General features: G+C 54.3%; 1 protein-coding gene across 1 annotated transcript in view; it reads left to right on the top strand.

The window, feature by feature from the left end:
* ATL3 (atlastin GTPase 3) overlaps nucleotides 1–18,962 on the top strand; it is a 32,688-nt gene extending 13,726 nt beyond the window's left edge. The window contains 9 exon segments of the mRNA XM_075569981.1: nucleotides 885–935; nucleotides 1,582–1,638; nucleotides 10,351–10,443; nucleotides 11,534–11,672; nucleotides 12,746–12,873; nucleotides 13,888–13,944; nucleotides 14,043–14,114; nucleotides 15,188–15,619; nucleotides 17,028–18,962. Of these exon segments, the coding sequence (XP_075426096.1) occupies nucleotides 885–935; nucleotides 1,582–1,638; nucleotides 10,351–10,443; nucleotides 11,534–11,672; nucleotides 12,746–12,873; nucleotides 13,888–13,944; nucleotides 14,043–14,114; nucleotides 15,188–15,619; nucleotides 17,028–17,111 (1,113 nt within the window). The 3' untranslated portion in view covers nucleotides 17,112–18,962.
* The last annotated feature ends 5,377 nt before the right edge of the window (nucleotides 18,963–24,339 follow it).

Here is a 24,339-nt window from a genome sequence, read left to right as displayed (position 1 = left end):
CCTCCGCCCTCCCTCGCTCTCTCTCACTTCCTCCGCCCTCCCTCGCGCGCTCTCATTTCCTCCGCCCTCCCTCGCTCTCTCTCATTTCCTCCGCCCTCCCTCGCTCTCTCTCACTTCCTCCGCCCTCCTCGCACTCTCTCATTTCCCCCTCCCCCCTCGCGCTCTCTCACTTCCCCTCCTCCCTCGCTTTCTATCACTTCCCCCTCCCTCCCTCGATCTCTCTCACTTTCCCCTCCCTCCCTCGCGCTCTCTCACTTCCCCACTCCCTCGCTCTCTCTCACTTCCCCCCCCCTCTCCCTCGCTCTCTCTCACTTCCCCCTCCCTTGCTCTCTCACTTCCCCCTCCCCCCTCGCTCTCTCACTTCCCCCTCCCTCGCTCTCTCTCACTTCCCCCCCTCCCTCGCTCTCTCTCACTTCCCGCCCCCTCCCTCGCTCTCTCTCACTTCCCCCCCCTCCCTCGCTCTCTCACTTCCCCCCCCCTCCCTCGCTCTCTCTCACTTCCCCCCCCCTCCCTCGCTCTCTCACTTCCCCCTCCCTTCCCTCGCTCTCTCTCACTTCCCCCTCCCTCCTCGCTCTCTCTCTCACTCCCCCTCCCTCCCTCCCTCCCTCGCTCTCTCTCACTTCCCCCTCCCTCCCTCCCTCTCACTTCCCCCTCCCTCCCTCGCTCTCTCTCACTTCCCCCTCCCTCCCTCGCTCTCTCTCACTTCCCCCTCCCTCTCCCCGCTCTCTTTCACTTCCCTCTCCCTCCCCTTGCTCGCTAGCCCTCTCTCTCCCCCCTCACTATCCCCCCCTTCCGCTATGCCTCCCCCTTTCCCTCTCTCGCTATCCCTTCACCCTCACCCTCTCTCACTATCCCCCTCTCTCATTCCGATGTTTCCCCCACAGATTTACAATTTATCCCAGAATATACAGGAGGATGATTTGCAGCAGCTACAGGTGAGGGGAGCGTCGCTGAATATTATTCCCTTAGAGGAGGGGGTGGGGGGGAGGCCTGGTCCTGCACGCGAGTCCCTCTCTGTAATGCGCTTTTCCACAGTAAACAAAAGCTGAGTTTTGTGTAATCTTTATCTAATGTATGTTGGTGATCAGACTCTGTGTCAGTCCCGAAAGCCCCAGGCAAATTGTTACCTTCGCTCCTCCTTCTCTATGTTTGCTGCCATTAGTCAGACACAACAGTAGCTGATGTGTTTGAATTCAGTGTTCCCGGAAAAATGCAATGCATTTCTCCCTCTTTCTCATTAACCTCCCTCTGACCCCCCTTCTATCTCTCTCTGCACCCCCCTTCTCTCTCTCTTTGCCCTCCCCCTTCTCTCTCTCTCTTTGCCCCCCCCTTCTCTCTCTCTCTTTGCCCCCCCCTTCTCTCTGCCACCCCTTCTCTCTCTCTCTTTGCCCTCCCTTCTCTCTCTCTCTCTCTTTGCCCCCCCCTTCTCTGTCTCTCTGCCCCACCTTCTCTCTCTCGCTCTCTCTGCCCCCCCTCTCTCTCTCTGCTCCCCCCCCTCCCCCTTCTCTCTCTCTCTGCTCCCCCCCTCCCCCTTCTCTCTCTCTCTCCCTCTGCTCCCCCCCCTCCCCCTTCTCTCTCCAGCTTTTCACAGAGTACGGGCGCCTGGCCATGGATGAGATCTTCCTGAAGCCTTTCCAGGTACCGCGCCCGAGAGATCGCTGCGCCGCCCGAGAGATCGCTGCGCCCCCGAGAGATCGCTGCGCCCCCCGAGAGATCGCTGCGCCCCCCGAGAGATCGCTGCGCCGCCCGAGAGATCGCTGCGCCGCCCGAGAGATCGCTGCGCCCCCCGAGAGATCGCTGCGCCCCCCGAGAGATCGCTGCGCCGCCCGAGAGATCGCTGCGCCCCCCGAGAGATCGCTGCGCCGCCCGAGAGATCGCTGGGCCGCCCGAGAGAACGCTGCGCCCCCCGAGAGATCGCTGCGCCGCCCGAGAGATCGCTGCGCCCCCCGAGAGATCGCTGCGCCCCCGAGAGATCGCTGCGCCGCCCGAGAGATCGCTGGGCCGCCCGAGAGAACGCTGCGCCCCCCGAGAGATCGCTGCGCCGCCCGAGAGATCGCTGCGCCCCCCGAGAGATCGCTGCGCCCCCCGAGAGATCGCTGCGCCGCCCGAGAGATCGCTGCGCCGCCCGAGAGATCGCTGCGCCCCCCGAGAGATCGCTGCGCCCCCCGAGAGATCGCTGCGCCGCCCGTGAGATCGCTGCGCTGCCCGAGAGATCGCTGCGACGCCCGAGAGATCGCTGCGCCCCCCGAGAGATCGCTGCGACGCCCGAGAGATCGCTGCGCCGCCCGAGAGATCGCTGCGCCGCCCGCATAGATTTTCATACATTAAAACTGGGATAAAAGATAAAATGAAGAAATCGGGAAAAATAACAATTTCATAAATACACATTTTACCTTCACAAGCGCCTCACTAATCCTGACTGGCAGCCAATTTATTTGAATAGCTTAGGCGTTGCAGCACTTTCTTCGCCACAAATCCTAGGGAGCGCCCCAGTTCAAACAACCTCCAGCCAATGAGAGCGCAGTATTAGCCGTCATCAGAACTTCCGGACACTGTCAGTGCGTTAATAACTGCGTTCCCTTCATAATACAAACCCACCGCACTCGCACAACGCTCACCCCCTCACACACAAAGCCACCGCACTCGCACAACGCTCACCCCCTCACACACAAACCCACCGCACTCGCACAACGCTCACCCCCTCACACACAAACCCACCGCAGTCGCACAACGCTCACCCCCTCACACACAAAGCCACCCACTCGCACAACGCTCACCCCCTCACACACAAAGCCACCGCACTCGCACAACACTCACCCCCTCACACACAAACCCAACGCATTCGCCCCTCACACACACCCACCGCACAACGCTCACCCCGTCACACACACGCCACTGCACTTACCCCCCTCACACACAAACCCACTGCACTCACCCCCCCTCACACACAAACCCACTGCACTCACCCCCCCTCACACACACAAACCCACTGCACTCACCCCCCCTCACACACACAAACCCACTGCACTCACCCCCCCTCACACACAAACCCACTGCACTCACCCCCCCTCACACACACAAACCCACTGCACTCACCCCCCTCACACACACAAACCCACCGCACTCACCCCCCCTCACGGGCACAACCCACCGCACTCACCCCCCCTCACACGCACAAACCTACCACACTCAACCAACTCACACGCACTCGCCCTCTCTCACACGGACAAACCTACCACACTCACCCCCTCTCACACGCACAAACCCACCGCACTCACCCCCTCTCACGCACAAACCCACCGCACTCACCCCCTCTCTCACGCACAAACCCACCGCACTCACCCCCTCTCACGCACAAACCCACCGCACTCACCCCCTCTCTCACGCACAAACCCACCGCACTCACCCCCTCTCACGCACAAACCCACCGCACTCACCTGCTCACACATACAAACCCACTGTACTCATCCCCTCTCTCACGCACAAACCCACCGCACTCACCCCCCTCACACACACAAACCCACCGCACTCACCCCCTCTCACGCACAAACCCACCGCACTCACCCCCTCTCTCACGCACAAACCCACCGCACTCACCCCCTCTCACGCACAAACCCACCGCCCTCACCCCCTCTCTCACGCACAAACCCACCGCACTCACCCCCTCTCACGCACAAACCCACCGCACTCACCCCCTCTCTCACGCACAAACCCACCGCACTCACCCCCTCTCACGCACAACCCACCGCACTCACCCCCTCTCTCACGCACAAACCCACCGCACTCACCCCCTCTCACGCAGAAACCCACCGCCCTCACCCCCTCTCACGCACAAACCCACCGCACTCACCCCCTCTCACGCTCAAACCCACCGCACTCACCCCCTCTCTCACGCACAAACCCACCGCCCTCACCCCCTCTCACGCACAAACCCACCGCCCTCACCCCCTCTCACGCACAAACCCACCGCCCTCACCACCTCTCACGCACAAACCCACCGCACTCACCTCCTCACACATACAAACCCACTGTACTCATCCCCTCTCACGCACAAACCCACCACACTCACCCCCTCACACGCACAAACCCACCACACTCACCCCTCTCTCACGCACAAACCCACCGCACTCACCCCCTCTCACGCACAAACCCACCGCCTCACCCCCTCTCACGCACAAACCCACCGCACTCACCTCCTCACACATACAAACCCACCGCACTCACCCCCTCTCACGCACAAACCCACCGCCCTCAACCCCCTCTCTCACGCACAAAACCCACCGCACTCACCCCCTCTCTCACGCACAAACCACCGCACTCACCCCCTCTCACGCACAAACCCACCGCACTCACCCCCTCTCTCACGCACAAACCCACCGCACTCACCCCCTCTCTCACGCACAAACCCACCGCACTCACCCCCTCTCTCACGCACAAACCCACCGCCCTCACCCCCTCTCACGCACAAACCCACCGCACTCACTCCCTCTCACGCACAAACCCACCGCACTCACCCCCTCTCTCACGCACAAACCCACCGCACTCACCCCCTCTCTCACGCACAAACCCACCGCACTCACCCCCTCTCACGCACAAACCCACCGCCCTCACCCCCTCTCACGCACAAACCCCCTCTCTCACGCACAAACCCACCGCACTCAAGCCCTCTCACGCACAAACCCACTGTACTCATCCCCTCTCTCACGCACAAACCCACCGCACAAACCCACCGCACTCACCCCCTCTCTCACGCACAAACCCACCGCACTCACCCCCTCTCACGCACAAACCCACCGCACTCACCCCCTCTCTCACGCACAAAACCCACCGCACTCACCCCCTCTCACGCACAAACCCACCGCCCTCACCCCCTCTCACGCACAAACCCACCGCACTCACCCCCTCTCTCACGCACAAACCCACCGCACTCACCCCCTCTCACGCACAAACCCACCGCCCTCACCCCCTCTCACGTACAAACCCACCGCACTCACCCCCTCTCTCACGCACAAACCCACCGCCCTCACCCCCTCTCATGCACAAACCCACCGCACTCACCTCCTCACACATACAAACCCACTGTACTCATCCCTCTCTCACGCACAAACCCACCACACTCACCCACCTCTCACGCACAAACCCACCGTCCTCACCTCCTCTCACGCACAACCCACCGCCCTCACCCCCTCTCTTACGCACAAACCCACCGCCCTCACCCCCTCTCACGCACAAACCCACCGCCCTCACCCCCTCTCACGCACAAACCCACCGCCTCACCCCCTCTCACGCACAAACCCACCGCCCTCACCCCCTCTCACGTACAAACCCACCGCCCTCACCCCCTCTCTCACGCACAAACCCACCGCACTCACCCCCTCTCACGCACAAACCCACCGCCCTCACCCCCTCTCTCACGCACAAACCCACCGCACTCACCCCTCTCATGCACAAACCCACCGCAGTCACCCTCTTCACACACACACAAACTCACCGCCCTCACCCCCTCTCACGCACAAATCCACCGCAGTCACCCCCTCTCTCACGCACAAACCCACCGCCCTCACCCCCTCTCACGCACAAACCCACCGCCCTCACCCCCTCTCACGCACAAACCCACCGCACTCACCCCCTCTCACGCACAAACCCACCGCACTCACCCCCTCTCTCACGCACAAACCCACCGCACTCACTCCCTCTCACGCACAAACCCACCGCACTCACCCCCTCTCTCACGCACAAACCCACCGCACTCACCCCCTCTCTCACGCACAAACCCACTGCACTCACCCCCTCTCACGCACAAACCCACCGCCCTCACCCCCTCTCACGCACAAACCCCCTCTCTCACGCACAAACCCACCGCACTCAAGCCCTCTCACGCACAAACCCACTGTACTCATCCCCTCTCTCACGCACAAACCCACCGCACTCACCCCCTCTCACGCACAAACCCACCGCACTCACCCCCTCTCTCACGCACAAACCCACCGCACTCACCCCCTCTCACGCACAAACCCACCGCACTCACCCCCTCTCTCACGCACAAACCCACCGCACTCACCCCCTCTCACGCACAAACCCACCGCCCTCACCCCCTCTCACGCACAAACCCACCGCACTCACCCCCTCTCTCACGCACAAACCCACCGCACTCACCCCCTCTCACGCACAAACCCACCGCCCTCACCCCCTCTCACGTACAAACCCACCGCCCTCACCCCCTCTCACGTACAAACCCACCGCACTCACCCCCTCTCTCACGCACAAACCCACCACCCTCACCCCCTCTCATGCACAAACCCACCGCACTCACCTCCTCACATACAAACCCACTGTACTCATCCCCTCTCTCACGCACAAACCCACCACACTCACCCACCTCTCACGCACAAACCCACCGTCCTCACCTCCTCTCACGCACAAACCCACCGCCCTCACCCCCTCTCTTACGCACAAACCCACCGCCCTCACCCCCTCTCACGCACAAACCCACCGCACTCACCCCCTCTCTCACGCACAAACCCACCGCAGTCACCCTCTTCACACACACACAAACCCACCACACTCGCCCACCTCACACGCCCAAACATATATATATGATGCCCGAGGCGACTGCATTGGGGCCGCTGTCGACTGCTTACCTGCGGCGGTGTCCCCCGGCATCTGCCGGTCTTCTCCGTCTTGATCTTTAAAATCATGTTTTTCTCCTGTAGAACTATTCAAAATGGCCGCGTTGCTGTTTTGAATAGTGCTGCAGGAGAAAAACATGATTTTAAAGGCGACAAGACAGCAGACGGCTGGAATGCGCCGTCAGGACCCCGCCGCAGGTAAGAGTCGTGGGGGTGGGGGGTGGGGGGGTGACTTTGTGGGGGGGGGGAGCGGGCGAGTGGGTTTTGGCCCATTTTCCCAGTTTGGCGTGTGTGTCTATATATATATATATATATATATATATATAAAATATGTGTGCGCACGCCCCATAAATAGTACATTTAACTCCAAAGGCTCAATCAGCAGGCGAATCCAGTTCTTTTAGAGTTCAAACGAAGGATCCTGTAGTTCCTGGCCGCAATATTTGTCCGCGCTCGATACGACCCGTCTGCGCATGCGTGGTGACGTAATTCCGCTCCCTGACGCGTTTCGTCACTGGACAGCGACTTTCTCAAAGGGTTGATATATATATATATAGGTGTGTATATATATTATATATATAACGGAAATAGCCGTGTTAGTCCAGTTGCGATATCCACGAAGAAGGAATCTACTGCTCACCAGTGGGACATCATTTCTCACAACCAGATCATCCCATAAATGATTTAAAAATCAAAATCCTCGATGGAATGTTTAAACACCCCCAAGAACGGAAAACATTTGAACTCAGAATGATAAGACTCTTTGACACAAAAACAAAAGGACTTAATGCGGATATGGGGTTTCTCACACTCTATCAGAATTATTTGTAATCATCCTGTCTCTTCTTATCTGCACCTTCTCACCCCCACCCCCCCACAGCATCCCCTCCCCCCCATGCTGTTCCTTGTCACCCTTCCATGGCTTCAAACACTTTTTCACCCCAGCTTATCTACAGTACATCTCTGCTGTTTATTTTCTTCCTGCTCTCCCTTACACTGTTTTAGCCATAGATTCCTTTGTATGTCAGTATTGCCGACCTGAGGAAGAGAGGAGAACTCTTGAAAGCTTGACCTATGACATAAATTGTTAGTAAAAATAAAAAATAGTGTGTAGAATAAATGAGTACTTCAGTATTAGGTGATATCTTTTTTAGTTGGACTAACAATGTATCACCTAATACTGAAGTACTCATTTATTCTGCACACTATTTTTTATTTGGACTAACAATTTATGTCATAGGTCAAGCTTTCAAGAGTTCTCTCTTCCTTTTGTGTGTGTGTGTGTGTGTGTGTGTGTGTGTGTGTGTGTGTGTGTGTGTGTGTGTGTGTGTGTGTATGTATATATATATATATATATAATGTATATGTATGTGTATGTATATACACACACACACCCTGTGACACACCCAGCGCAATATACACAGCAGCCACAAGGTGTCACCATTCTCCACACATTCTGTCACATGCCAGCGGCCCCTGGGGGAATCGCACTCCCGTGGCGCATCCCCTCACCCCCTCCTCCCCCCCAGCCTGGCACTGAGGAGAGGGAAGAAAGGAGGATCGCAGCCCCCTTCCCCCCTCCTGTGAATGTGGAGTATATGATCAACGGGATGAGTGCGGTATGTCATATGGGGGGTGTGGGGTGTGTCGGGAGGATGAGTGCGTGGGTTTGTGCGTGTGAGGGGGGGTGAGTGTGGTGGATTTGTGCGAGTGAGGGTGAGTGCGGTGGGTTTGTGCGAGTGAGGAGGGTGAGTGCGGTGGGTTTGTGCGTGTGAGGAGGGCGAGTGCGGTGGGTTTGTGTGAGTGCGGTGGGTTTGTGTGAGTGCGGTGGGTTTGTGAGTGCGGTGGGTTTGTGTGAGTGCGGTGGGTTTGTGTGAGTGCGGTGGGTTTGTGTGAGTGCGGTGGGTTTGTGTGAGTGCGGTGGGTTTGTGTGAGTGCGGTGGGTTTGTGTGAGTGCGGTGGGTTTGTGAGTGCGGTGGGTTTGTGTGAGTGCGGTGGGTTTGTGTGAGTGCGGTGGGTTTGTGTGAGTGCGGTGGGTTTGTGTGTGTGAGGAGGGTGAGTGCGGTGGGTTTGTGTGAGTGCGGTGGGTTTGTGTGAGTGCGGTGGGTTTGTGTGAGTGCGGTGGGTTTGTGTGAGTGCGGTGGGTTTGTGTGAGTGCGGTGGGTTTGTGCTTGTGAGGGGGGTGAGTGCGAGGAGGGTTTGCGTGTGTGAGGGTTGGGTGCGGTGGGTTTGTGCGTGTGAGGAGGGTTTGCGTGTGTGAGGGTTGGGTGCGGTGGGTTTGTGCGTGTGAGGAGGGTTTGCGTGTGTGAGGGTTGAGTGCGGTGGGTTTGTGCGTGTGGGGTGAGTGCGGCGGGTTTGTGTGAGTGCGGCGGGTTTGTGTGAGTGCGGCGGGTTTGTGTGAGTGCGGCGGGTTTGTGTGAGTGCGGCGGGTTTGTGTGAGTGCGGCGGGTTTGTGTGAGTGCGGCGGGTTTGTGTGAGTGCGGCGGGTTTGTGTGAGTGCGGCGGGTTTGTGTGAGTGCGGCGGGTTTGTGTGAGTGCGGTGGGTTTGTGCTTGTGAGTGGGGTGAGTGCGGTGGGTTTGTGCGTGTGAGGAGGGTTTGCGTGTGAGGGTTGGGTGCGGTGGGTTTGTGCGTGTGAGGAGGGTTTGCGTGTGTGAGGGTTGAGTGCGGTGGGTTTGTGCGTGTGGGGCGCGAGTGGTGGGTGAGGGGGTGAGTGCGGTGGGTTTGTGTGAGTGCGGTGGGTTTGTGTGAGTGCGGCGGGTTTGTGTGAGTGCGGCGGGTTTGTGTGAGTGCGGCGGGTTTGTGTGAGTGCGGCGGGTTTGTGTGAGTGCGGCGGGTTTGTGTGAGTGCGGTGGGTTTGTGCGTGTGAGGAGGGTTTGTGTGTGTGAGGGTTGGGTGCGGTGGGTTTGTGCGTGTGAGGAGGGTTTGCGTGTGTGAGGGTTGAGTGCGGTGGGTTTGTGCGTGTGGGGCGCGAGTGGTGGGTGAGGGGGTGAGTGCGGTGGGTTTGTGTGAGTGCGGTGGGTTTGTGTGAGTGCGGCGGGTTTGTGTGAGTGCGGCGGGTTTGTGTGAGTGCGGCGGGTTTGTGTGAGTGCGGCGGGTTTGTGTGAGTGCGGCGGGTTTGTGTGAGTGCGGTGGGTTTGTGCGTGTGAGGAGGGTTTGTGTGTGTGAGGGTTGGGTGCGGTGGGTTTGTGCGTGTGGGGCGCGAGTGGTGGGTGAGGGGGTGAGTGCGGTGGGTTTGTGCGGGTCAGTGCGGTGGGTGAGTGCGGTGGGTTTGTGTGTGTATGGCCCAGTGCAACTCATCCCGGGTACCCTAAAATAGTGCGAGTAAGTCGGGGAGAATTATAGGTGTGCCTCATTCTCTTTTCTGGGCTGTGCTGAAGCAGGGCACCCTAGTGGTGAGTCGTGCTTACGTTTTCGAGGGGAAGTATTGCTGGGACAGTGCGCCCACATATATCCGAGAATCAGGCAATGTGATCATACAATGTTACTGGGCCCAAGAGGTAACTCTGGGACCCTTATACACGGAGCAGGGGTAACCAAACAGGCTTGACCTTTATTATATAGCCTGGTTACCCCCTCCCGTCACACCTCCCCCTCAAGATGAAGGCTCCAGGACAGACCATGTCAGGTGGCTTACTGAGCCTGAAAAAAGTCGAGGTTGCCGGGGTAGGACAGAGTTTGTGGGACTGACCCTTTAAATCCATGTTTAAATCTTCTCCACAGACTCTCCTGTTCCTGATTAGAGACTGGAGCTGCCCGTATGAATATATGTACGGAGCAGAAGGAGGGATGAAATTCCTAGAGAAGAGATTACGGGTAAATAAAGTGTGTGAGGGGGAGGCTGACACTGCCACTGCCTGCGCTGTACCTGTGCTGTGTATACATGGCAGGGTGTAGTAGTGTGTGTGCGCGACTGGCACTGCTGCTGCCCGTGCTGTGTATACATGTCATGGTGTAGTAGTGTGTGAGGGGGAGGCTGGCACTGCTGCTGCCTGCGCTGTACCTGTGCTGTGTATACATGGCATGGTGTAGTAGTGTGTGAGGGGGAGGCTGGCACTGCTGCTGCCTGCGCTGTACCTGTGCTTTGTATATATGTCATGGCGTATCAGTGTGTGTGAGGGGGAGGCTGGCACTGCCGCTGCCTGCGCTGTACCTGTGCTGTGTATACATGTCATGGTGTAGTAGTGTGAGGGGGAGGCTGGCACTGCCGCTGCCCGCGCTGTACCTGTGCTGTGTATACATGGCATGGTGTAGTAGTGTGTGAGGGGGAGGCTGGCACTGCCGCTGCCTGCGCTGTACCTGTGCTGTGTATACATGTCATGGTGTAGGAGTGTGTGAGGGGGAGAGGCTGGCACTGCCGCTGCCCGCGCTGTACCTGTGCTGTGTATACATGTCATGGTGTAGTAGTGTGTGAGGGGGAGGCTGGCACTGCTGCTGCCGGTGCTGTACCTGTGCTGTGTATACATGTCATGGTGTAGTAGTGTGTGAGGGGGAGGCTGGCACTGCTGCTGCCGGTGCTGTACCTGTGCTGTGTATACAAGGCAGGGTGTAGTAGTGTGTGTGCGCGACTGGCACTGCTGCTGCCTGCGCTGTACCTATGCTTTGTATATATGTCATGGCGTATCAGTGTGTGTGAGGAGGAGGCTGGCACTGCCGCTGCCCGCGCTGTACCTGTGCTGTGTATACATGTCATGGTGTAGTAGTGTGACGGGGAGGCTAGCACTTCCGCTGCCCGCGCTGTACCTGTGCTGTGTATACATGTCATGGTGTAGTAGTGTGACGGGGAGGCTGGCGCTGCCGCTGCTCACGCTGTACCTGTGCTGTGTATACATGTCATGGTGTAGTAGTGTGAGGGGGAGGCTGACGCTGCCGCTGCCCGCGCTGTACCTGTGCTGTGACCCCTCAGGTGAAGGATCATCAGCATGAAGAAATACAGAACGTGCGCAAACACATTCATTCCTGTTTCACCAATGTCAGCTGCTTCCTGCTCCCACACCCCGGTCTCAAGGTGGCAACTAACCCGCAGTTCGATGGTCGACTGAAAGGTCTGTCACTGTGTCACTGTCACCCTGCGGGAGGAGGGACAGACTCATAGCTCCCTTCTTTCTGTGGGACAGGCTCATAGCTCCCTTCTGTCTGTGTCACTGTCACCCTGCGGGGGGAGGGACAGACTCATAGCTCCCTTCTGTCTGTGTCACTGTGTCACCCTGCGGGGCGAGGGACAGGCTCATAGCTCCCTTCTGTCTGTGTCACTGTGTCACCCTGCTGGGGGAGGGACAGACTCATAGCTCCCTTCTGTCTGTGTCACTGTGTCACCCTGCGGGGGGAGGGACAGACTCATGGCTCCCTTCTGTCTGTGTCACTGTGTCACCCTGCGGGGGGAGGGACACACTCATAGCTCCCTTCTGTCTATGTCACTGTCACCGTGTCACCCTGCGGGGGGAGGGACAGATTCATAGCTCCCTTCTGTCTGTGTCATTGTGTCACCCTGCTGGGGGAGGGACAGACTCATAGCTCCCTTCTGTCTGTGTCACTGTGTCACCCTGCGGGGCGAGGGACAGGCTCATAGCTCCCTTCTGTCTGTGTCACTGTGTCACCCTGCTGGGGGAGGGACAGACTCATAGCTCCCTTCTGTCTGTGTCACTGTGTCACCCTGCGGGGGGAGGGACAGACTCATGGCTCCCTTCTGTCTGTGTCACTGTGTCGCCCTGCGGGGCGAGGGACAGGCTCATAGCTCCCTTCTGTCTGTGTCACCCTGCGAGGGAGGGACAGGTTCATAGCTCCCTTCTGTCTGGGTCACTGTGTCACCCTGCGGGGGGAGGGACAGGCTCATAGCTCCCTTCTGTCTGTGTCACTGTTTCACCCTGCGGGCAGAAGGACAGACTCATAGCTCCCTTCTGTCTGTGTCACTGTGTCACCCTGCGGGGGGAGGGACAGACTCATAGCTCCCTTCTGTCTGTGTCACTGTGTCACCCTGCGGGGGGAGGGACAGACTCATAGCTCCCTTCTGTCTGTGTCACTGCATCATCCTGCGGGGGGAGGGACAGGCTCATAGCTCCCTTCTGTCTGTGTCACTGCGTCACCCTGAGCTGTAACAATGTTAATCTGTCCCCCACAGACATTGCTCCGGACTTTAAGCAGCAGCTTGGTGATCTTGTCCCTTTAGTTCTTGGCTCCGAAAGCATCGTGGAGAAGGAGATTAACGGTTCAAAGGTGACCTGCAGGGGTCTGCTGGAATATTTCAAGGTGGGTAACATACTACTACTGCTCTGCTATTCCTGCACCCCCAATATTGCTTCATCACAATCTGTGCTGCAGAGGTGTACCCCAACATTGCAGCACATAAGCGATGTTGGAGTACACCTCTGCAGGACATAGTGGAGTTAAGCGATGTTGGGGTACACCTCTGCAGCACATAGTGGGGTTACGCGATGTTGGGGTACACCTCTGCTGCACATAGTGGAGTTTAGCGATTTTGAGATAAAACTCTGCAGCACATAGTGGGGTTAAGCGATGTTTGGGTACACCTCTGCCACACATAGTGGGGTTAAGCGATGTTTGGGTACACCTCTGCCACACATAGTGGGGTTAAGCGATGTTTGGGTACACCTCTGCCACACATAGTGGGGTTAAGCGATGTTTGGGTACACCTCTGCCACACATAGTGGGGTTACGCGATGTTGGGGAACACCTCTGCAGCACATAGTGGGGTTAAGCGATGTTGGGGTACACCTCTGCAGCACATAGTGGGGTTACGCGATGTTAGGGGTACACCTCTGCAGCGCATAGTGGGGTTAAGTGATGTTGGGGTACACCACTGCAGCACGTAGTGGGGTTAAGCGATGTTGGGGTACACCACTCCAGCACGTAGTGGGGTTAAGCGATGTTGGGGTACACCACTCCAGCACGTAGTGGGGTTAAGCGATGTTGGGGTACACCGATGCAGCACATAGTGGGGTTAAGTTATGTTGGGGTACACCTATGCAGCACATAGTGGGGTTAAGCGATGTTGGGTTACACCTATGCAGCACATAGTGGGGTTAAGTTATGTTGGGGTACACCTATGCAGCACATAGTGGGGTTACGCAGAGGTGTATAACGCAAAGTGACCTAATGACCGTGACGTGTTTAATGGGTTGAAAGGTCAGTCCCACTTAGAGGCAAGAAAATTGTCCCCTCCCCCAGTCCCTGAAGGAACGTGCCGCCTGTATATAGTGATGCTTGGTATGTCCGTGTGTAATGTATTTTTTCCCTCGTTAGGCCTACATTAAGATTTATCAAGGTGAAGGTTTACCTCATCCCAAATCCATGCTGCAGGTATGATTGTGTTACCCCTTGGCTGCCCATGCCCTCGGTGCCGCCCCCTGCCTGTGTGGCACCTGCCTGGCTGTATAACCCTCTGTCTCTTCACTCAGGCCACCGCAGAAGCAAATAATCTGGCCGCTGCCGCTTCAGCTAAAGATTTATATTACAGCAGCATGGAGCAGGTGAGATCTGCAGCGAGGGGGGCTGTGACCCCACAATATTCCTATTCATTCTACATCTCCCCCACCCCCCATTCCTTAATCCCATTGTCTGTTTTTATGTTTTTTCTTCCTCCCTTTCCCTCTCTCTTCCTCCCTTTCCTCCCCTCTTCCTCCCTTTCCCTCTCTCTTCCTCCCTTTCCCTCTCTCTTCCTTTCCTCCTCCATTTCCCCCTCCCTTCCCCCCTCCCTTCCACCCTTCCCCCCTCCCTTCCTCCCTCCATTCCTCCCTTCCCCCCTCCCTTCCTCCCTTTCCCTCTCCCTTCCTCCCTTTCCCCCTCTCTTACTCCCTTTCCCCCTCTCTTACTCCCTTCCCCCCTCTCTTACTCCCCTCCCTTCCTCCCTCTCCCCCTCCCTTCCTCCCTTTCCTTCTCCCTTTTCCCCTCTCCCTCCCTTTCCCCTCTCTCCCCTCCCTTTCCGCCCTCTCTCCCCTCCATTTCCCCCTCTCTCCCCTCCATTTCCCCCTCTCTTCCTCCCTTTCCCCCTCTCTTCCTCCCTTTCCCCCTCTATTCCTCCCTTTCCCCCTCTCTTCCTCCCTTACCCCCTCACTTCCTCTCCCCCTCCCTTTCCCCCTCTCTTCCTCCCTTTCCCCTCTCTTCCTCCCTTTCCCCCTCTCTTCCTCCCTTTCCCCCTCTTCCTCCCTTTCCCCCTCTCTTCCTCCCTTTCCCCCTCTCTTCCTCCCTTTCCCCCTCTCTTCCTCCCTTTCCCCCTCTCTTCCTCCCTTTCCCCCTCTCTTCCTCCCTTTCCCTCTCTCTTCCTCCCTTTCCCTCTCTCTTCCTCCCTTTCCCTCTCTCTTCCTCCCTTTCCCAATCTCTTCCTCCCTTCTCCCTTTCCCCCTCTTCCTCTCCCCCCATCTCCTTTTTCCCCTCTCTTCCTCTTCCCCCCTATCTCCTCTTTCCCCTCTCCCCTCTCTTCCTCTTTCCCCCCTCTTCCTCTCCCTCCCCTTTATTTTTCTCACTTCCCCTTTCATTTTAAACCCCCCTGTCCAATCATCAATTCCTTCTTCCTCCCTCTTCTCCCCCCCTCCCCCCGTGTCAGGCCTGCGGCGGGGAAAAACCCTACGTGTCCCCCGACACCCTGCGTGAGCGCCACGCCACGTTCTGCCAGGAGGCGCTGTCACAGTTTGACCGCGTCAAGAAGATGGGTGGGGTGGAGTTCAGCCGGCAGTACCGCGAGGAGCTGGAGCGGGAGGTGACGGAGATGTACTCCGCCTTCTGCAAGCACAACGAGAGCAAGAACATCTTCACCGCCTTCCGCACGCCCGCCGTGCTGCTGGCGCTGGTGGTGGCGCTCTACATGGTGTCCGGTATCTCGGGCTTCGTGGGGCTGGGGGTGGCGGCACAGTTGTGCAACTGCGCCATGGGACTGCTGCTCATCGCCCTCCTCACCTGGGGCTACATCAAGTACTCTGGGCAATACCGCGAGCTCGGGGGCGTCATGGATTCCAGCGCCAACTACGTTCTGGAGCAGGTGAGAGGTGGGGGGGCACTGTTGTGGTGTGTACATGTCATGGTGTATCAGTGTGTGAGGAGGAGACTGGCACTGCCACTATCTGTGCTGTGTGTACATGTCATGATGTATCAGTGTGTGAGGGGGAGGCTGGCACTGCCGCTGTACCTGTGCTGTACCTGTGCTGTGTATACATGTCATGGTGTATTAGTGTGTGTGAGGGGGAGGCTGGCACTGCCGCTGCCAGCGCTGTACCTGTGCTGTGTATACATGTCATGGTGTATTAGTGTGTGTGAGGGGGAGGCTGGCACTGCCGCTGCCCGCACTGTACCTGTGCTGTGTATACATGTCATGGTGTATTAGTGTGTGTGAGGGGGAGGCTGGCACTGCCGCTGCCAGCGCTGTACCTGTGCTGTGTGTACATGTCATGGTGTATCAGTGTGTGAAGCTGTACCTGTGCTGTGTATACATGTCATGGTGTAGTAGTATGTGTGAGGGAGAGGCTGGCATTGCCGCTGCCCGCGCTGTACCTGTGCTGTGTATACATGTCATGGTGTATCAGTGTGTGTGATGGGGAGGCGGGCACTGCCACTGCCCGCACTGTACCTGTGCTGTGTATACATGGCATGGTGTAGTCGTGTGTATGAGGGAGAGGCTGGCATTGCCGCTGCCCGCGCTGTACCTGTGCTGTGTATACATGTCATGGTGTAGTAGTATGTGTGAGGGAGAGGCTGGCATTGCCGCTGCCAGCGCTGTACCTGTGCTGTGTATACATGTCATGGTGTAGTAGTATGTGTGAGGGAGAGGCTGGCATTGCCGCTGCCCGCGCTGTACCTGTGCTGTGTATACATGTCATGGTGTAGTAGTATGTGTGAGGGAGAGGCTGGCATTGCCGCTGCCCGCGCTGTACCTGTGCTGTGTATACATGTCATGGTGTATCAGTGTGTGTGAGGGGGAGGCTGGCACTGCCGCTGCCCGCGCTGTACCTGTGCTATGTATACATGGCATGGTGTAGTAGTGTGTGTGAGGGGGAGGCTGGCACTGCCGCTGCCCGCGCTGTACCTGTGCTGTGTATACATGTCATGGTGTAGTAGTGTGTGAGGGGGAGGCTGGCACTGCCGCTGCCCGCGCTGTACCTGTGCTATGTATACATGGCATGGTGTAGTAGTGTGTGTGAGGGGGAGGCTGGCACTGCCGCTGCCCGCGCTGTACCTGTGCTGTGTATACATGTCATGGTGTAGTAGTGTGTGAGGGAGGAGGCTGGCACTGCCGCTGCCTTTCTTTCTGTTATTCTTACAATGTCTCTTCTCTTCCTCTTTTTTTTTACACCACACCCTCTATCTCTCTCCCCTCCTCCCTATCACTCTCTCTCTCTGTCTCTCTCTGGCTCTCTCCCTCGCCTCTTTTTGTTTCCTCTCCCATCGCTCAGGTCACCAACCGCATGGGTAACCCCACCCGCAGCATCGCAGAGTCGGCTATTGGCGCCCCTCCTGAGATTAAGAAGCACAAGTAGTGGAGACAGGAGCACAGCCTGTCTGTCTCCCCCCCCACCCCCCCCCCCAAAGCACAAACTTTGCTCCGCTGCATCCATTCCAGGTCTCCGAGTGCATCAGACTGGCACTGTCTCCTATGCTGCCCACGTCCTGTCTCTGGCACTGCCCAGCTGGTATCATGATTTGGGGGATCGTTCCTCCTCGCCCACTAAACTCCCCAATTAGTGAGGGGAGCGGTCGCTTCCCGGAAAGGGCTTTTATATCTTCTCTCCTGTACTTCTGCACTTTATCAAGTCAGAGGCGGCCTGCCAACGCATTGCACAGCACGGGCAATAAGGGGGGGGTTACGGTTGCCCCCCACTTTCCCATGCTGTATACTGGTTTCCTCCCAGTTCCAAGAAAATAATGTCATTCAGGGTTTAGGGCCAGATTACAAAGCGGTGCTAAGTGTCAGTGTGAGTTTAAGAAGCAAAGTGGGCGGGATGTGTTTAAAGGGTTGAAGGGTCAGTCCCACGTTGCACCTTAAATGTATCGCTGTCATTAGGTCACTTTGTTCCTACATGAAACCTATCTTTTAACCTTATAGGTATAAATAGCACTGCTTAGTCAATCTGTCCTTTTTCAGCAGCCATTTTAAATGTGGCCCGCTTGCATCTTTCATAAAAAATAGTATGAAATGTTTAGTAAAAAAAACAGAAAAAAAAAAAAAGTATTGTAGGAAAAATAAAGTAAAATCTATATATATATATCTTTAATTAGGGGTCACGGTTCTACCTATTCACTGGGGGTTATACTGTTAAGGGGACATTTTTTACACCCGCAGAGGTGCCTTATTGCAATCACAGTTTGTGCCTTAGAAGGTGCAGTCCAACTGTAATGGAGTTGAGGTGAAGTTCAAAGCGCTCAGCTCTATAACCCCTTCTGGACCTCTCCACCCGTCTCTTGCTATAACTTAAGAATGGGTTTTAATAGCATAAGAGAGCAGACGTCCTGAGAACATGGTGAGTGGCGGCCATATTTTATAAGCCCGTGGGGGGAGGGGGAAATGGATCAGAGTATTTTTTTCAGAAACAGAACAGTACTAGGAATTTCAGGGGGCTGCACCTTTCTAAAGCCTCTGTATAGGGGGCGGTGGCGTTTCCTGTCGGTATATAGTGGCTTACTGTATACACAGCGCAAACTCACAATTCCAAAACACTATTTTTTTTACACATGACTTTTCATTAATAATCTGCATCTAAAAGAGGGTGTCTGTGTGTGTCTCTTGCGTACACACATAATCCCAATGTCCATAACACCCCAGAACGTAGCGATGCTGAGCTCCTTCTCTTTGTGACTGCCACATTGCACACAGTGATGTGAGCGATGTGTCAGTCCTGCCGCCCTTTAGCTAGCGCTGCTCCAGGCCCGAAGCGTCGCTCGTGTCACTGTGTGTAATGTGACATTCAGGAAAAGAAAACTTTATTGGCCTCAGCGATGTGGAGCGCTGTGCACATTCTGTTTATGTGCAACGTTCGGTTCCAGGTGGGGCTACCCCGTTCCATGGGGCGATCGCTTCAGTTAAGTACGTGTGTTTAAAAAATTTTTTTAACAGTAGTTGGGTGTGCTGTCTGCAATTATTGAGAGACGTACAAGTACATGTATATGTATATGTGTATATTTCTATATTACACATTGCGTTGTCATATATACACACACACACACACACACACACCCTCTATTTGAACCCACGGGCGATTGTATAGCTGAATTCCAAAGCGCACACGTCACAAGTCGATATTCTGTATAATCCGGACCAAGGAATTATTTCTTCGTATTGCTGCTTTTTTTCTACTCTTATGATTTTTAATAAAGGCAAATGTATCCCTTTCTGTGAGTGCGGTTTATTCTGAACTCTGCAGTGGATATTCTACTAGAGCAGCGGTGCGCAAACTGTGGGGCGCGACCCCCAGGGGGGGCGTGACACTGCCGACGGGGGGCGCGGGGTTTACAGAGGCCCCGCGCGCTTCCCGAAGGCACTTAAATTAAGTGCCGGGGGAGCTGCAGGGCCTCTGTAAACCTAACTTACCGTGGCTCCGGCGGCTTCCTCCCTGCGGCGCCATGGCAACGCGGCGTCAAAATGACGCTGCGAGGTCATGTGACGTCATTACGCCGGAGCACGGGTAAGTTGGGGTTGGGGGGGAGCGAGGGGACAGCCGTCAGGGGGCGCAGGGAAAAAAGTTTGCGCCCCCCTGTACTAGAGGAACAAAGTGAGAACATCTGCGTGAGCGTGCGAGGCCCCTGTCACTGCCTCTTACCTGCTCCGGCGGCTTCTGGCGACTCGTCACCATGGCAATGCAACGTTTTAGTAGCGTGAGGTCACTTTTGTTAGGGGTTTTCCTTACAAGGCAAAGCATTTTTTCACATGAAAACCCTGTAGGCGCCAGCAAGGAGATTTTCACAGCTAAAGTGTGCACCTCTGCTCGGCACCACCCCTTGCCCTGCGAACTATCGTTTAAATATATAGGATTCGTTTTCATTATTAAATGCTTTGGGATTGAGAGGCACTATAAATCTACAAGATAGAAATGTCACTTGTGATCTGTATGCTGTGTGACCTGAGGATTACAAGGTAGCAGAGTCGGTAAGATATAGGTAAACTAGTTCTATATCCCATTCTGAGCCTATTCTCCTTGCAGCCTGCCATTAGGCACGCATGACCTGGTAAGTTATTGGCAGGGACTCAGGCCCCAGCTATAGTAGTAAGTCTGAAAGCTAAATGTAGAGGGGATATATATATTTATTTTTTCTAAAGTTAAGGTGTTCCTACTACATACAATTCATTGTAATTATTAAGCACTTTGGGACAAATCAGTGTTTTGTAGAAATACAAATTGTTGCCCAAACTGGGCCGTATGGCGCTGTGCTGAGCATGTGGGCATGGAGGAGGGACATTAGTTGCAGAGTGTGAACGCAGCCTTCTCAGACAGGTTCACTGAGTATCAAGAGGTCTTTATTTGCAAGTGCACAAGGAGATGATACATCAGCAAGCAGCATTGTCTGGGGTGGAGCAGTACCAACCCCAGTATTTATAGCCTTGGTTACAGAAGGTAAGGCGGCACTGCCCTATTAAAATCTAAAAACTCTACATATGCTTTATTTGAGGTTGGTTAGCATAAAATACCTCCCATAATAGTTGTTTTTTTACCAAAGTTAAGTTTCAATTTATTTAGGAAGCACATGATGTCCTGAAATAGTCCCAGAGCTAACCTTGCCCACTCATACAGAAATGGTACAATAACAAAGTGCGTCAGGGTACTGATAAATTGTATCGCTATAATTCAGGGCGTTAAGCCACAGGCACAGCCTTGGAAATTCTACTGCCAGCGAAACTCATCCTTACCCACGAACACTTATCACACGTCCACATAAACCGAGACAAAATGGATGACCAGTAACCCCAGACCCACTTATGTATAGCCCTCCTGTCCATAATTCTTCACAAAAGTAAGCTGAAGAAGCAGCTAAGGGCTGTCTGTACAAAGTGAATAACCGTTTTCATGGAGAGATGGTAAACCTGCCTGTAGAGGAGGTGCTACTTTCTGCTCTGTAGCAGGTGCGGGAGGAGAAGCTGTATGGAATTATGTGCCGGAGGTTTTCTCTTTGGGATGAGAAATACAAGATTCCAGACCCGGAGGCAGCGGCAGATTTCCGCCCCTAGGCACTTAGATGTTGCGGCCGCCTCATTGCTGCCGCCCCCCTCCTGAACCACAGCGATTTTCACCAACATGATATTGCGCGTTGACATAACGCAAGGTCATGTGCACTGTGCCGTGGCGTTGCCATGGCGTACATACCCATAAAGTCTCAAGAATGTGACGAATCGCATTGGGAACCATATCTAGCCAGTTAGATGAATATTTGCAACATTGCACTCATCCTAAAAAATTGTTACCTATTTGTCAGTGAGCCCTATTTCATTAAATTGTGCATTTCTATGAGAGTCCCAGTTGATTGTGTTTCAGCCATTGGGGAGCTGCAGCTGCTGGCTGTCTGAAGGGGAGGTTTGGAGCCTCAGAGCCCCAGAGAACAGACTGCTGACGCTGGTTTCCTATACTGCATACACTATTGGTTGCAGTTTGCCTTTCCTCTGAGACGCTTTGTAGAGGGCTCCTTTTACATTGTCAAAGTCTCCAGCTGATCACAGTTCCTGTGAAACAGGGATTTCCCCTTAGAGGCATTTCTATCCTCTGTGCTGGAGAGAGGGTATTTCAGTCCCAGGACCAATCTACACATTGGATCCCCTATTACAGCTATCATTTGGGGCGTTCCCCTACCTATAACAGCTCAATGGAGTATATCATTCTGCACTGATTCTCAATGTCCTGCTTGCATTTGGATTCATGCTCAAAAGTATGTATGTATGCATGTCTTTATTTATATAGCGCCATTAATGTACATAGCGCTTCACAGCAGTAATACATGTGACATCATATAAATAAAAATAATACAAATAACAGATTACAGGAATAAGGGCTTCAGACATGAAAGTGACATTTAGGAAAAGGAGTCCCTTCTCCGAAGAGCTCACAATCTAATTGGTAGGTAGGAAGAACGCACAGAGACAGTAGGAAAGTGTTCTGGTATCTTTGCACCATCTGAACCATTGAATATAGTGGGACATTTAATCCAATCATCATTCAGCAGGACGTTGCTCACAGGACTCATTGGTAATATTTTAATTGTTCTATGGTAATATTTTAATTGTTCTATGGTAATATTTTAATTGTTCTATTTATATTATTGAGTGTTTTCATCCTGACTGAATTTGTTACTTGTTATTAAATATCTGTGCTATGGAGCATATAATGTGCATGTGTGTTATACACGGGGCTTGCCAAATTATCCAAAAAGCTACTTGCCACCTAGCCCCACCCCCACTTTTAAAAAAAGGAATAAATTCCTACTAAGTACTAATAACAACATTAGTTTTTGACATAACAGTTTATTGTATTACATTTATACTTTACTACAATTAGTCCTTGTTACATAGTAGATGAGGCTGGAAAAAGACATACGTCCATCAAGTTTAACCTATGCTAAATTTAGACGACAGATTCTTTATCCTATGTCCGTACTTACAGAATATTGATCCAGAGGAAGGCAAACAAAACCCCACAGTGTCCTATCATCCAATAATATCTCATAAGGGGAAAATAAATTCCTTCCTGACTCCAATAATTGCCAATCAGATTACACCCTGGATCAACATCCTTCCCATGTTTACTTATTTGGTATATCCCTTTCTAAAAAGATGTCTAACCTTTTTTGGGAAGATATCTGTTGGATAATATATAGCTTTCTTCTGCGCAGTGCAGTACTGTACATAAAAACGTCACAGGGGGGTCTCTGCTGCACAGAGCTTAGATAGAAGTAGAACAAAAAGTTCAAAGACCAGAGCTGCACGGTGAGAACTAGGTTCAGGGAGAAAACTCTTCAAAAGCTCACACAAATGAAGACATTGATATTCATATAACTGCACAGACAGAAAAATATATGAATCATGAACAAAGTTCTTCCATAATAAAAATGTGAGTGTGATACAGTCCAATCGTGTCTCCTACGGTCGGTCGTAGCAGCTGCAAATGTGCAGAGGCAATGAGTCCCCGGTGAGACCGGTCGGCAGAGGGAGGATGGGAGGGAGAGGGGGAAAAGACAGAACCGCGCCACGAAACACCCCTCATCAATGACCCGAGTGGCAATGACCTTCATGAACCCCTCTTCATATAATGAGATAGCAAAGCATAAGCCACTGTTTAATGCATCAGTCCCATAGGATAGCAGTGTCTGAAGGAGCAGTCCCTTGCAATACTCACAGTTTCTGGCGTCTGTGCTGCAGGAGTGTGGGTGACAGGCCAACCCGGAGGAGGCAGAGCGGCCGTATCCCACTATAGCCGCGTCCTGACCATTCTTATCCCCCAGGTTCTTCACATAGTCATGTTATTTTTTGCCCGAGTTTTTGGCTTTCCCTTGCTGTGCTCTGCATCGCTCTACAGCTTCTGGATTCCTTGAACTACAGGCTGCCCGCCCTGGATGCCTTGGAATGATCTGACAAGTTGACAGGTAATGGATTGAACTTTCTGCATTACATTGTTACCATATGAACTCTGTATTGCTACACTAGATTGGGAAGAAATGATTATGTCCCATTTTGTGGATTGTCAAGTGGACACCACTAGACACAGACCCATCTTAGTGTTATATCATATACATTAAATATTGGACATTCATAAAGCATCCGGATATCTAAAGAAACTCTCATGGAACAAGAATCACATCTCTGTTTGACCCCCCCGCCCCCCCACTTTCCTTTGCAGCTTCTGCCTGTCAGTGTCTTAGGCCTCGTTCAGGGTGCAGGCTTCGGAGGGAGGGCGTGCTGCCTTGCGAGCTGCCGTGGGACACAAAGTATTCAAATTGAACTGTGGTTGTCAGGGTAGCAGCTGCCCTGTCTCCGAAGCCCGGAGTTGACGCTGGCTACAGTTTCACTAAACGAAAAAATCGTTTTTTGAAGCTGCAGCAGCGTCACTGGGACCTCGGCAGCCAATGAATCATTCTTGAGAATGATTTCAAGACTGCAACTTGGATCCCTAAGCTGCCGTGTGTAGCCCCGCCCCCTCCTCAACTCCTGAAAACGTCTGCTGGGGAGGATGAACACACATCGCCCAGCAAACTGCCGCCCTCCCTCCAACTCCTGCCTCCGGCACCCTGAACAAGGCCTTAGGCCTCGTTCAGGGTGCCAGCTTCGGAGGGAGGGCGTTCTGACGTGCGAGCTGCCGTGGGACACAAAGTATTCAAATTGAATTGTGGTTGTCAGGGTAGCAGCTGCCCTGTCTCCGAAGTACGGAGTTGGCGCTGGCTACAGTTTCAATAACAAACCAATTCGTTTTTTGAAGCTGCAGCAGCGTCACTGGGACATCGGCAGCCAATGAAATCATTCTTGAGAATGATTTCAAGACTGCAGCTTGGATCCCTAACCTGCCGTCTGTAGCCCCGCCCCCTCCTCAACTCCTGAAAACGTCTGCTGGGGATGTACACACATCGCCCAGTAGACTGCCGCCCGCCCTCGCGAACGCCTGCCCTCCTACTCCTGCCTCTGGCACCCTGAACGAGGCCTTATTTTCAGCTGCATGTAGTTTGCACACACACACTGTGCCTGTTTGATATGTTACAATGTTGCATTTCTTGCCTCTGGGCATGTAATCAGTGAGT

Source organism: Ascaphus truei, chromosome 14 (genome assembly GCF_040206685.1).
Source record: "Ascaphus truei isolate aAscTru1 chromosome 14, aAscTru1.hap1, whole genome shotgun sequence".
In the NCBI taxonomy this organism is placed as follows: domain Eukaryota; kingdom Metazoa; phylum Chordata; class Amphibia; order Anura; family Ascaphidae; genus Ascaphus; species Ascaphus truei.
Note: the sequence above shows the minus strand (reverse complement) of the source record. Positions and strands in the feature narration are given on the sequence as shown.